We start from the raw sequence: 13,618 nt of genomic DNA, 5'->3' as shown, positions 1-13,618 counted from the left end.
GATCGTGGTGTGATTTTTGTTTTGTGGTTACCATGAGATTGGTATAAAATAACTTGTAGATAAAAGAGTCTTTTTTCTTCTGATAGCATGTTATCTTCATTTGCCTATACAAGTTCTGCTCTTTTCCTCCTTCCCTTTTATGTTTCTGTTGTCACAAATGGCCCCCTTGTTATGATAAATGTTAGCTACCAAATTGAAGTAGCTATTGTTATTTTTAATGCTTGTTTTTCCCTTTAACCTTCATGCTATAATTAAGTGTCTTAGACTCTAGTTTCTAATAGAGCCGCAATTTTCTGATTCTGTCTATCACCTTACTTGAAGTTTTATAGGCTTTTGTTCTTTCATTTACAGTAGAACAGCTCCCTTCAACATTTCTTGTAAGGCAAGAAGGAGTTGAACTCCTTCAGCCTTTCTTTGTCTGGGAGAGCCCTTATCTATCCTTCATATCTGAAAGATAACTTGGCTGAATAATTCTTGTCCGGCAGCTTTTATCTTTCATTATTTTGAATATGTCCTTCCACTCTCTCTGACCTGCAGTGTTTCTGCTGGGAAATCTGATGACAGCCTGATGGGGCTCCTTTGCAGGTTACTGTCTTTTCTACCCTGGCTGCTTCAAGAATTCTTTTTTTTTTTTTTTTTAATCATCAGCTTTAGACAATTTTAATATAACATGTCTTGAAGAAGGTCTTTTACATTGAGATAATTAGGTATTTATTATATTAGCTTCTCGTGCTTTGTATGTCCAGTTCATTTTTCCGGGATTGAGTTCTCATCTATTATTTCTTTAAATGTCTCTATGTTCCCTTCTCCTTCAATTCTCCTCCTGAGTTACCCATAATCCTATGTTGTCCTTTCTAATGGGCTCATATAGTTCTTGTAGAGTTCTTTCATTTAAAAAAAATTTTAATTCTCTCTTCTCTTCCACCTGAATCATTCATAGGTTTCTACCTTCAGGCCCACTAATTCTCTCTTCCATATGGTCTGTTCTATTTCCAATGCTTTCTAATGTACTTTTTAAAAGACTTTTTAAATTTTATTTTTAGGGAGAGGGGAAGGGAGGGAGAAAGAGAGGGAAAGAAACATTGATCAGTTGCCTCTCACATGTACCCCAGCTGGGTTCTGAACTCACAACCCAGGCATGTGCCATGACCAGGAATTGAACCGGCAACCTTTTGCTTTGAGGGATGATGCCCAACCAACTGAGCCATACCTGTCAGGGTTCCAATGCATTCTTCATCTCATTTATTGAGTTCTTTAGCTCCAGAATTTGTTTGGTTCTTTTTTTAGAGTTTCATTCTCTTTGGTAAAGTACTCCTTCTGTTCATTGTATTCCTGAGCCCATTGAACTGCTTTTCTGAGTTTTCTTGTATCTTGTTTAGTTTCTTCATGACAACTATTTTGAATTTTCTGTCATTTAGATCACAGTATGCTGTGACTTTGAGTTTGGTTTATGGAGAATTGTCATTTTCTTTTTATTATATTGTGTTACCATGATTATTCATGATGCCTTATGGATTGTTCCTCTGCTGGTGCATTTGAGGAAGCAATCACCTTTCTTATTTCCGTACAGCTTTAATTTAACAGTTCAGCAGGTTGATCATTAGAATTCTCTCTTTAGTTTACCAGTAGGTGGCACTACAGCACAGGTTTTGGTTTCTCATACCCACGCTGATTTTAGTTATACCTGATTCTAGTTATTTTATTTTATTTTATTTTATTTTATTATTATTTATTATTTTATTCTTTGATTCCTCTCTGCCCTGCACCACCCCTCGCACCTGCATTCCTCCCCCTTAGTTCATGTCCATGGGTTGTACATATAAGTTCTTTGGCTTCTCCATTTCTTATACTATTCTTAATCTCCCCCCATCTATTTTGTACCTACCATTTATGCTACTTATTCCCTGTACCTTTTCCCCCACTCCCCTCCCTCCCCGCTGATAACCCTCCATGTGATCTCCATTTCTGTGATTCTGTCCCTGTTCTAGTGTTTGCCTAGCTTGTTTCTGTCTTTGTTTTTTTAGGTTTGGTTGTTGATAGTTGTGAGTTGTGAGCAGTACTTTTTTAATTTAATCTTTATTGTATTTTTTCCATACCATATAGTTCCCCTATACCTGCCTCTCCTGAGCAGTCACCACACTGTTGTCCCTGTCCATGAACCCTTTTTCCTTCTTGCTCAGTCCCTCCCCTACCATCTCCCCCAATCCCTTAGCTGTCATCCTGCTTTCTATCTATGAGTCTGTCTCTAGTTTGCTTGTTAGTTCAGTTCTTCATTAGATTCCACATGAGTGAAGTCATACGGCATTTGTATTTTCTCTGACTGGCTTATTTCATTTAGCATAATGTTCTCCAGGTCCATTCATGCTGTCATGAAGGGTAAATTTTTCTTTTTTACAGCTGAGTAGCATTCCATTGTGTAAATGTCTCCATTGTTTTATCTACTCATCTACTGATGGACCCTTGGGCTGCTTCCTGATCATGGTGATTATAAAAGTGCTCATTCTTAATGTGAACCACAGGGTCTGGAATTCACCTTGGTTCTCTCAGAACTATCAATTTCTTCTGATCTTGCTGGAACAATTCTCTGCTTTAGAAAGCCATAATCAGTCCTCTTCTTTTCAGATGTCTCTATCTTTTATTGTAAAGATCTTTACTATATTGGATCTGTTAAAATTAATGATTAGTGGTGAATAATTCAGCAAGTTGACCAAGGCTCTCTTAAATCACTGGAAATATAAGGGAATTCAGGTATTGTCACAGTGGTAATTTTTGCTATACGTGCACATGATAATATCTTTACTTTTCCTTGGTTTTGCATTCGTAATAGTGAAAGAAGTTTAGTCCTGCAGATTCTATTTAGTTCAGGATTGGATCAAGTATTTTTGTAGCTGGAATTTCATGTTCATAATCAGTCATTTATACTAATAAGTTCAATTAAAAATACTATTCTTTTAAAATGGTAATGAAAAAAGTACTACAAAAAATAAAAAAATACTGTTCTTTTAAATAAATGATAATTTCCCAATCTAGTAAAAATATAATTTTTTTGTCATTTGAATACTGTTTATTTCTATTTGTATTTCCAGGGAATATTTTACCTTTAAAAATAAGTGTTTTATTATTTTTTTTAGCATACCTCCAGATAACCTCTCTATTCAAGAATTTCAGAGAAATGAAAGTATTGATGTTGAGGTGAGGAAGCTATTTAAAACATTTTCCTTTGACCATTTGTGAAAACCACATAGTAGAATGTTGAAACTATAAAATTGCTAAGAGAATAAAGTGAAATAATAGGTTAAGCTTGAACCAAGAGCATTAAAACTCTCATAAAGGTTAATTGTAAAGCACTGAAAATTTTTAAATGACTTCCTTATATTTATCAGCTTGTGCTGTGTGTGTTTTGTAGATACTTAGTTGTGTCCATTTAATAATTTTAAATAGCAGTTGATTCAGTAAAATAAATCCATAAGTCAGCAAGCGTGTACTGTATTTAAGAGCTTACTCTACAGTTTAACAAACCAGATGTCTGTAGTTCAAATGAATCAATGAGTTGCTTAGATTTTTTTGTTGTTGTTTTTAACCAGCCATAGACATGGCCTCTAGAATTCTTTTTTTTAAGACAATTTTATTTATTTATTTTTACACAGAGGGTAAGGAAGGGAGAAAGAGAGGGAAAGAAACATCAATATGTGGTTGCCTCTCACACGCCCACTGCGGAGGACCTGGCCTGCAACCCAGGCATGTGCCCTGACTGGGAATTGAACCGGCAACCCTTTCGTTTGTAGGCCAGCACTCAACCACTGAGCCACACCAGCCAGGGCACCTCTAGAATTCTTGAAGCAAATGAGTGTTAAAGAATATATTTCATTGAATATATATGGAGTTTAAAGAAGTAGTTTTTTATTTTGGATTTTTTTTTGTTGAGGAACTCATTATTTTGTTTTGTTTTTCCTTTAAGTGGGATAGGGGAACTTTTAAGTAAGTCAAATCAAATACTTTTAAAGTGTACATAAGAAGCATAAGCATTGTCATATAAATACAAAATACTGCCTTTTATCCAGTTACTATATTAAAACTTGTAAAGTTTTCAAAATTTCCTTCTTTTTCTTCAAAAGGAAAAATTGGTACATTACATATTAGAAATAAGCTATTGAACAAATATGAATATAACTTTTGCTTTTTCTTACAGCTCATTTTTATGGTTCTAAGAGGTGATACAAATCTTATTTTTAATCCTGTTTTGGATATTTTACTCTAGCATTGATAAATTCCAAATGCTGATTCTTTCTCTAAAGCACTATTTGCATATACCATATTGAAGATCAACATTTACTAAAATTGTTGCATAGTTAGCAGTTTATAGTATTGACTACTTTCTGATAGTTATTTACTAAGACTGGTAGGGGAAGCAGACTAGTCATCATCTATATTAACATGAAAATGTGGGAGTACTTCTATTAAGGAAGGTTCTTTAACTGATTTTTAGAAATGACCATTTGAGTAAGTCTTTTTCAAGGAAAAAATGCATTTGAATTTGCCTCTTTTGTTTTAGGTAGTTCAGCTTATCAGCACTGAGATACTACCTTATGCCAATTTTATTCCTAAGGAATTTGTTGGTCAGATAATGACCATGCTTAATAAGGGCTCCATACATTCTCAGTCATCCTCATTTACAGGTATGCTATTTCAACAACTTTTTTAAAATGTTAGTAAGTATTGAAATACTTTTGAAGAAGCCAAATGTAAAAATGTTTACTCCTGTGATTGTGGTAGATGTATGTGGGGGAACGGTAAGGTAATTTTTAAGAATGTGATTTAGGACACTAAGCTTTACCAGAGGAGAATGTGGTGAATATTCTGTGAATTATATGCAGTGAGTTAAATTGCAAAACACTTAAGGAATCCACTGAAGTCCTTTGCAGGGTGACACAAGTTACCAGTTTTGTGAAGTCATGGATTATTGGGAGGTGATAAGTGTGTATTCTGCCACTAAGTAGCTGGTTAACTTCACTGAGTTTTGTCATCTGTAAGATGAAGATATTAATACCAACCTCTCTGAACTATAAATGCAGTTAGCACATTTAAATGAAAAAGATACCTTGCCATTAGTTAGAGAAACTTAACACTTAGTGAATACTTATGTGTAGAGTTTTATGACAGAATGTTAATCTTATTGCTTGCAATCTTTCTGTGAAGATAGGTTTCACCATATTACAAAAGGGGAAATGGGTTTAAAAAGCTTGAAAAAACTGACCACAATCTTAATGCTGGAAACCAAGGTTCATCCCTAAAAGAACTACATACTTCTTTTAATTATATCATGCTGCTTTATTGAGAGATAATATATAAATTGCTTTCTGCTGTTATTTCTCTTTGTCTAAACCTGTTCTTAAGTGTTTAATGTAACTGGCATCATAATGTGATTTTTCTGTTAGATGATTAAAAATTATTAGTATGTGCCATCAATACCTATCTTTAATCCCCAGAATTTACCAGAGTCATGACTGACTTCTACTAAGCTGTGGTGAACATTTTTCCTTTTTAAAAAATATTTATTTACTTTTAGTAGGGGGAAGGGAGGGAGAACAAAGGAGAGAAACATCAATGTGTGGGAGATACATTGATTGGTTGCTTTTTGCACGCCGCCAGCTGGGGAATGCCGGCAACCCAGGCAAGTGCCCTGACTGGGTATCGAATCGGTGACCTCTCAGTTCAAATCCACTGAGCCACCCCACTCAGGTCTGTGCTCAACGCTTTAAAGAGCATATAGGTGCACATCTTGACCACTAGATGTCTCCTGTGTTACTTACTTCACAAACTAGTTTTTTTCTTAGCCTAGACAGTTTTTAAAACTGTGCAGATTTAACACACGTAAGAACCTCAGAGAAAAAGATCTTAAAGTCCATTTATCTTAATGTAGTCAACTTTTGTGTGTGTGTGTGTGTGTGTTTATTTATTTATTTATTTTATTGTTATTCAATTACAGTTGTGTGCCTTTTCTCCCCATCCCTCCACCCCACCCCAGCTGAACCCACCTCCCTCCCCCACCTCCACCCTCCCCCTTGATTTTGTCCATGTGTCCTTTATAGTAGTTCCTGTAATCCCCTCTTCCCACTGTCCTCCCCCCACCCCCCTGGCTATTGTTAGATTGTTCTTAACTTCAATGTCTCTGGTTATATTTTGTTTGCTTTTTTCTTCTATTGCTTATGTTCCAGTTAAAGGTGAGATCTTTATTATTGAGTGTATGAAAAATTTTAGATAACATTTTTATAAAATATATATTAAGAACAATATTTATCATAACTAGATGTAAAAATATTCTAGGCTAAATATGGACTACTGAGTTACCATGCATACTTCTTCAGTAGTATGCTGATGATGTCTCTTGCCATTTACACTATTAAATGTACCCTGATAAGGAAGGTACATTGACATTCTTCCAGTGGCTTTAACTTTGAGTTGTTCTTTAAACGTATACATAAAGAGCCTTCCTTGCTAAATGAGACCAATCTGTAAACACAGAGGTTCCAGTGATCATTTTGGTCTCCTGCTCTTAAGTATGATCTGACAGCCCAAACTCACAGACATTTGAGGAATTCCTCCAACATGAAAGATAAAGACCAAAACAAATGAAGGGGGTGAAAGAACTGAGAGGGAGAGATAATGCAGTCATAGAAAACATTTTAAAAAAGAAAAGCACAATTGGTGTAATTACGATGCTCAAAGAGATTAAAAACACAACTTTACATTCATGAAACAAGAAAAATGTTATTAAAAGGGAATAATTAGAACATTAAAATAGATCATAGAATCTAAAAATGTAATCGATGAAATAACAAGTTCAATGAAGGGTTGTAAGAAAACATTAATGAAATAACCCAGAAGGTATAGCAAAGACAAAAATGTGGACAATATGGGAAGAAGCAAATAAAATGAATAAAGGAGTATAACATCGGACACTAGGTCTTCCATAAAGAGAATAGAGAAAAGCCAGGAGAGGAAAGTCAAAGAAACAACATGAAGAAATAAATCCCCAGATTAAAAATGGTCACTCAGGGCCCTGAACAGTGAGAGAAAAAGGACCCACAATAAAGCATGTCATCATGAAATATCAAAACATCAAGGATAAAGAGAAGATCCTAAAAGACAGGATCTTTATTCAGAAAGAAAAGAAAAAAGTTCCACACAAAAGAGTTGTATCAAAATAACACTGGAATTCTCAATAGCCACATTGGGTGCTAAAAGACATTGAGGCAGTGGTTTCAGTTATAAATAGAAAGGATTTTTAATACGGAATTTTATTCCTAGGCCTACTGTTGGCCAAGTACGAGTGTAGAACAGTAATTCTCAAATGTCAGCGTGCTTCATAATCAAGGGGAGGGCAAGTCGTTGCTGGGTTATACCTCTGGAGTTTCTGATTCAATATGTCTGGTACAGGACATGAGAACCTACATTTCTAACAAGTTCTCTTGTGATGTGGATGCTGCTACAAACCACACTTTGCGTATCACAGTAAAATAATGATATTTTCAAAAATGCAAGGTCTCAAAAATTTTACTTCCCATTCACTCTTTCTCAACCACTGCAGAATATGCTCCATGAAAACAAAAGAGTTAACCAAGAAATGGGAAGGCATGAGAGCTAGGAAGGAGGATATAACACAAGAAAGAATAAAAACAATTCCCAGGGTGAGGGCAAAGACTAGGTCCAGGGTATGGTGTGCAGCCTGTCTAGAGAGCAAGTAGTTCCGACGAGCAGAATTCAGGCTCCAGGAATGATGTTGCTCAGGAAAAAATAAGAAAGAAAGAAACAGGTCATTGTAAGTTTGACCGTGTAGAATATTATTGATAGGCATTCTACTGTGCTGTTGAAGGGTATAAAAAGGGCAAGAAAAATGTTGAGTAGAGGAGATGAGAGTGGATGGTCTTGCCTTGTTTTTGAGCCTGCTAGGGGGAAATGTGTGTGTGTGTATATACATATATATATATGTATATATATATATATATATGTATATACACACACACACATATTCTAAGAGTTATCATTAAGGTATATTAATTTAACTGTTATTAACCATCAAAAATTATTTTACAGAAGCTGAGATTGATATCCGTTTGAGAGAAGAATTTTCTAAAATGTGTTTTGAAACATTGCTCCAGTTTTCCTTCAGTAATAAAGTCACAACACCTCAGGAAGGCTACATTTCACGAATGGCGCTCTCAGTGCTTTTAAAGAGGTCACAAGATGTACTACATCGCTATATAGAGGATGAAAGATTAAGTGGTAAATGCCCCCTTCCAAGGTATATATTTTATTTTGTTAATGAATAAAATCTACTATAGTTATTAATTTAAAAAAAACACTCTGAAAACCAAGTGTTTTCATAAGTGATCTGAACTTCACCTGAGGCTACTTATAATTCTAAAATATGCTATTTTCACACGGATTTCTGGATAACGGCTTATGGATTTGTATGAGCGCATGATTGTATATCTCTCTGGACAGAAACTAATAAATTATACTTTAGGAACTTCTTAGTTTGTTTAACACTCATTTCTAGGTTTCTCTGTAAGTTAGCTAGTCATATCATAGATCTTTTATTTAATTTGCTTATGTCCTTGTACCTAAACTGATTTGCTTCTCATTTAGCCAAACTATAATGGTGGAAGGGGCTTTAGGCCTTTCTGCTAAAACCAAAGCTAATCAAAGTTGAGATATAGGAGTCATCAAAAAACAAAATGCATTCATAAATTAGGGTTATATTGTCAATCTATTTTTTAATGTGAAAGCTAAGGGTGAACAAATGAAGCAACCAAAATAATATTGGAAGACGAAGTTATTAAAGTCAGGAAGGAGGAAAATCCCCATAGGTCTGATTTCCTAATGTAGTACTAGAGAGGTAAATCACTGGCCCTAAATCTTTGTGTACATTCTTGTTTACCTATAATAAATTTCTGGGGTTATTACCTATAATAAATTACTTGTCAAAAGGTATAAACATTATAGAAGCTTTTGATATGTATTACAGATTGCCTACCAGAGATTTCTACCAATTTAAATTCTCCAAGGAGTATATGAATGTCCCTTTCTTCATTTTTTAGCATTTTAAAATTATTTGCCAGTTTATCATTTATTTACATTTTCAAATTTGATGAATGAAAAATAGTTACATGCCGTACTTTCTTTTTGAATTATCAATGCTTATTAGTCATTGTATTTTTTTAGGATTCACTGTATTTTGAATTTCTAGGGCATAAAAGTTATACCTCATATTCAGATTTATATACAAAAGCATTCATTTCAAAGACTAGTAACTTGGTTATAGTTGTGATTGAAAATTGATTTATCAAAATTGATCTGAAGTATACTTGCATAAACAGTAATAAAGTTGCTTTGTTTGGAATATTTATATTTATTAGCTTATAACATTTGATTTCAAAAATAACTTTTCCTTCATTTTTAAATATTTTGTATTCTATCATTTTTTAATTGGGTCTTATTTATAGTTATGCTATGAAGTATTATATTGTATCATATTGTTTGTGGTTCCCATTACATTATTTTCTAAAAAGCTACTTGCAACAGGATAAAATACTGCAGTGCTTCCAAAGGGTGGCTTGAAATTGTATCCTTTCATAGCATTGGGAAAATCTCATGTGTAGAATTATGACACTGATGCATACCAGGAATAGGGTTGGGGCGCTGTTTATACTCTAGCAGAAGAACTTTACTTCTGTAGGAAGAAACAAGGGACTCAAGCTACTCTTGTTCATCCTTTAGTGCAAATTCATTCATTATTGCTAATGTCTCTCAATAGTGCCACCTTAGAACTGATTTTGAGCATGTTACTTGTATTAGAATGTGAAATAAAAACACTATTGTAACTTTAAACATACTTTTAAACAGGGAGATGAAAATATGGGCTACGAAGTAATAGTAGCCTTTATTTCCATTTAACCTTTGTCAAATCCTTCCTAGTACTAATAAGCTAAAAATAAAAAAAAAAAATCTTTTGCGGTAAAGTTTTAAAAGCGTATATTATAAAAATTCTTTAATTTTAAGTAGTTACATGAAATATCTTACAAATAAATTTAGATTTACATGAGTGGATTGCTTCTCCCCTTTTTAAAATTGATAATTAATGGTTAGAATAACTGTTTATGTTATATGCACATTAAAGTATATATGTTAATAGAATTATTTTTCTTTTATAAGAATTTAAAACTAACATTAAGTTTGCATTATACTCTGTTTTCCCCAAAGTTCATCTATTTGTATAAACACAGTAAAAAACACATATGGCATATCTTAAAATCTTGATGGGAATAATTTCCTATTTCTTTTTTAGGCAACAAGTAACTGAAATCATATTTGTTTTAAAAGCAGTCAGTACTCTCATTGACTCACTTAAGAAAACTCAGCCTGAGAATGGTAAGTGTTTAGAAACTCAGTTATTCTAAACTCATAACATTTATGTTCAATTTGTGATGTACTTTTGTATTATTATTAAGTTAACTGAATTTTAGGAGAATAACAGCTTTTAGACTTTCTTTTTCTCTAGTCTTTAGGACAGCTAAGAACCAAGTCCATTAAGATGTCAACTAAGTGCCCTGGCTGGTGTGGCTCAAGGGATTGAGTTCAGGCCTGCAAACCAAAGGGTTGCTGGTTCGGTTTCTTTTTAGGGCACGTGCTTGGGTTGCCAGCCAGGTTCCCATTTGGGGGCCTGCGAGAGACAACCTATCGATGTATCTCTCACACATTGATGTTTCTTTCCCTCTATTTCTCCCTCCTTTCCCCTCTCTCTAAAAGTAAATAAAATCTAAAAAAAAAAAAAAAAAAGATGTAAATTAAGTAAAATTAACTTGTAATATTTTATCTTTATTTTTTTTAATAAGTTGGTCTGAATTCAGGGTGTTGCATGGACAATTTATTTTTTAAAGTGGGGGGAGGCTTCCATTCCATACTTGTACTGATTTACTGTATAGAGATAAACTGTATAACTAACTACGAATCATTTTTATAGCCCTTTCTCATTTACTTTCCCTTTCTGTTACTCATTCCTATCCCATTTATTGTTTACGTAATTACCAGAAATGATTTTTCCAAAAGTATATCTGACCGTTCATTTTCTCATTCTTGTAAAACAAAACAAAAGTACTTGTTTTCACTTACCGTTACCTACCAAATGTGTGAAGAGGACTGTCTGACTCCATTCTTAACTAATGCTTGACCTCCCATCACACCCCACGTGCCCTGCTCTCCCAGTAGGGCACATGAGGACTAGTGGGAAATTCTGAGTTCCCAGGTATTCCCAACCCTTTGCTTATTTCATTCTTCTGCCTACATCCACCCAGTTCAAGTATTACACCACTTTTGAGCCTGTTTTTAATCCTTAAAGGTAAATGACTTCTCTTTTTGTTGAATTTCTAGCTCTTTTATATGTACCTTTGTCTATCCTATTTGTATTACAGTTGTACATGATTCACTACCCTTAAATTGAAAAGTTTTTAAGAGGCTTTTTGGACCATGTTCTGTTCTAATATTTTAAATCCTCTACAACTGCTTTGTTGGACCAGCCACTGATCCTAAGAGTTTGGTACTGATCCAGGACAAGGTAAAGAGCTAGCACCAGAATATGTCAGTTGTGTCGCTAAACACACTGGTTCAGCTGACTTTTATATACAACCAGACTTTGTTAAATAGGGAAGTGTATTGATATACCATATTTTTCGGAATATAAGATGCACCGGACCATTAGATGTACCTAGGTTTTAGAGGAGGAAAATAGGAAAAAAAAAAACCCGCTCCACTGCTACCCTCCCCGCCCCCCAAGGCCAGGTAAGCTACATTCGGACTATAAGACGCACCCCCATTTTCTCCCAAATTTGGTGGGGATGCATCTTACAGTCCAAAAAATACGGTACATTTTGGCACCTTAGGTCACTGGCACTTTAAGCAGTATTACTTTTAATACCAAAGAAAAAAGGAAGTTCCTAATAACTGAGTCACAAGATATTTGTTTCTGTCCGTTTTTATATAATTAAAATAAATACATATTCTTCTGTTTTCAAAATCTACCCATTGATAACTTTGGCCTAGAAAAGGTGAATGTGATATGAAATCTTAAGAGGCAATAGACTTAATATTTATTCAACCCAAAGGGAAGGGCAGAATTTCTAAGAAAAATCCTGGAGCAATGTCCTGAATTCGTCATATCAACCTCAAATTTGAGTTCTTATAAAAAGACACTCTGGTTGATTTTTCAGAGAGGGAAACCATGCATTGACTTTCTAGAGATCAGTCAGTAAAGTCTTTATTAGATTACAAGATAGAATTTGATTATTTAAAATATATTATAATTAATTTCCATAAACAGGAAATTCTCTATTTCCCATGTTATTGCTATAGATATATTAAATATAACCAGTACATTTCAGTGAATAGTACTTTCATTGTTTGGTGTGCTCTTTAGACAGCTGTCAAGAATTTAACGAGAATTTGTATAAAGGAAGAAAAGGGAAGGAAAGAAGACTCAGCAACCTTTTTATTTTTATTTTTTTAACAAAGCCAATGGGCCATGGATAGGGCACTGTAGTTATTAATGTTAAAAATTGTTTAAGTTACGCCTCTAGGCATATGAAGTGAAAATTTAATTTAAATGTAACCATAAATGATGAAGATGATATAATAACATATAAAAAGGTATGATAAGCTTCATTAAGAAACAGAAAAAAAAGAAGATAACTTAGGCAAAGCCAGGCCTTCTCAGCAGATATATGTTGCGCTGCTCATAACCAGCTCAAAATTAATTCAGGAGAATGGCTACAAGGTTGGAACCAGTGTATAACCAACATCTGTTTAGCACATTGGTTATTTGTTTTAGGGTTTTCTACTGGAAGAGGAGGCATTTGTTGGACTTATTTTTAGTTGATCTTTATTTAAAAATTTGAATAGGCAGTAAACATACACATGGTTCAAAAATATGAAAAGATATAGAAGGAAAAAATTTTAAAGTCTTAAGATCTTTTCCTCTATTCTATATCTGACCAGTTCTTACCTCACCATAGGCAACCATTTTTATTAGTTTTTGGACCCTTCCATAAGTTTATTATATAAATACAAAATGTATACTTCAATATGCCCCTAGTTTTTAACACGTATGAATGTGCCCCATATTATACCTACTGTTCAGAACTTTTTTTCACTTCATAAAATATCATGAAGAAGCTTTCATATCAATACATACAGCTTTTTCATTTTTTCTGATAGTTAGGTCCAAAGTGCCCACCAATATCTATGGTGAGTTTTTAAAAAATACTTTAATTTAAAAAATGCTAGTAGCTTCTCCAGAGTTTAAGATGTTATCTTAAATGATGTATTTCTGTATTTTCCTGTAATGAACCATTGGGGCAATCTAGATAGGTTTCAATCTGTGCAATCTTTTTTCTTTTCAATTTTTTATTGTGTAAGATACACATAAAATTTATCATCTTAGCCATTATTAAGTGTAGTGTTTAGTGGTATTAAATACATTTATAATGTTCTGCAGCCCTCAGCACCATCCATCTCTGTAACTCTTTTTATCTTGTAACTGAAACTCTATACTTACTAAACAGTA

At 33.9% G+C, this 13,618-nt stretch overlaps 1 protein-coding gene across 4 annotated transcripts in view; it reads left to right on the top strand.

Annotated features, from left to right (window-relative positions):
* The window catches only part of MON2 (MON2 homolog, regulator of endosome-to-Golgi trafficking), a 108,821-nt gene that overhangs the window by 91,976 nt on the left and 3,227 nt on the right, over nt 1-13,618 (top strand). For all 4 annotated transcript variants that reach the window (XM_024576267.3, XM_024576266.3, XM_053921223.2 and 1 more), the window contains 4 exons: nt 3,132-3,192; nt 4,553-4,676; nt 8,095-8,302; nt 10,349-10,431. In XM_024576267.3, the coding sequence (XP_024432035.1) occupies nt 3,132-3,192; nt 4,553-4,676; nt 8,095-8,302; nt 10,349-10,431 (476 nt within the window). The remainder of the gene's footprint in view (nt 1-3,131; nt 3,193-4,552; nt 4,677-8,094; nt 8,303-10,348; nt 10,432-13,618) is intronic.

Source organism: Desmodus rotundus, chromosome 3 (genome assembly GCF_022682495.2).
Source record: "Desmodus rotundus isolate HL8 chromosome 3, HLdesRot8A.1, whole genome shotgun sequence".
NCBI classification, from domain to species: Eukaryota; Metazoa; Chordata; class Mammalia; order Chiroptera; family Phyllostomidae; genus Desmodus; species Desmodus rotundus.
Note: the sequence above shows the minus strand (reverse complement) of the source record. Positions and strands in the feature narration are given on the sequence as shown.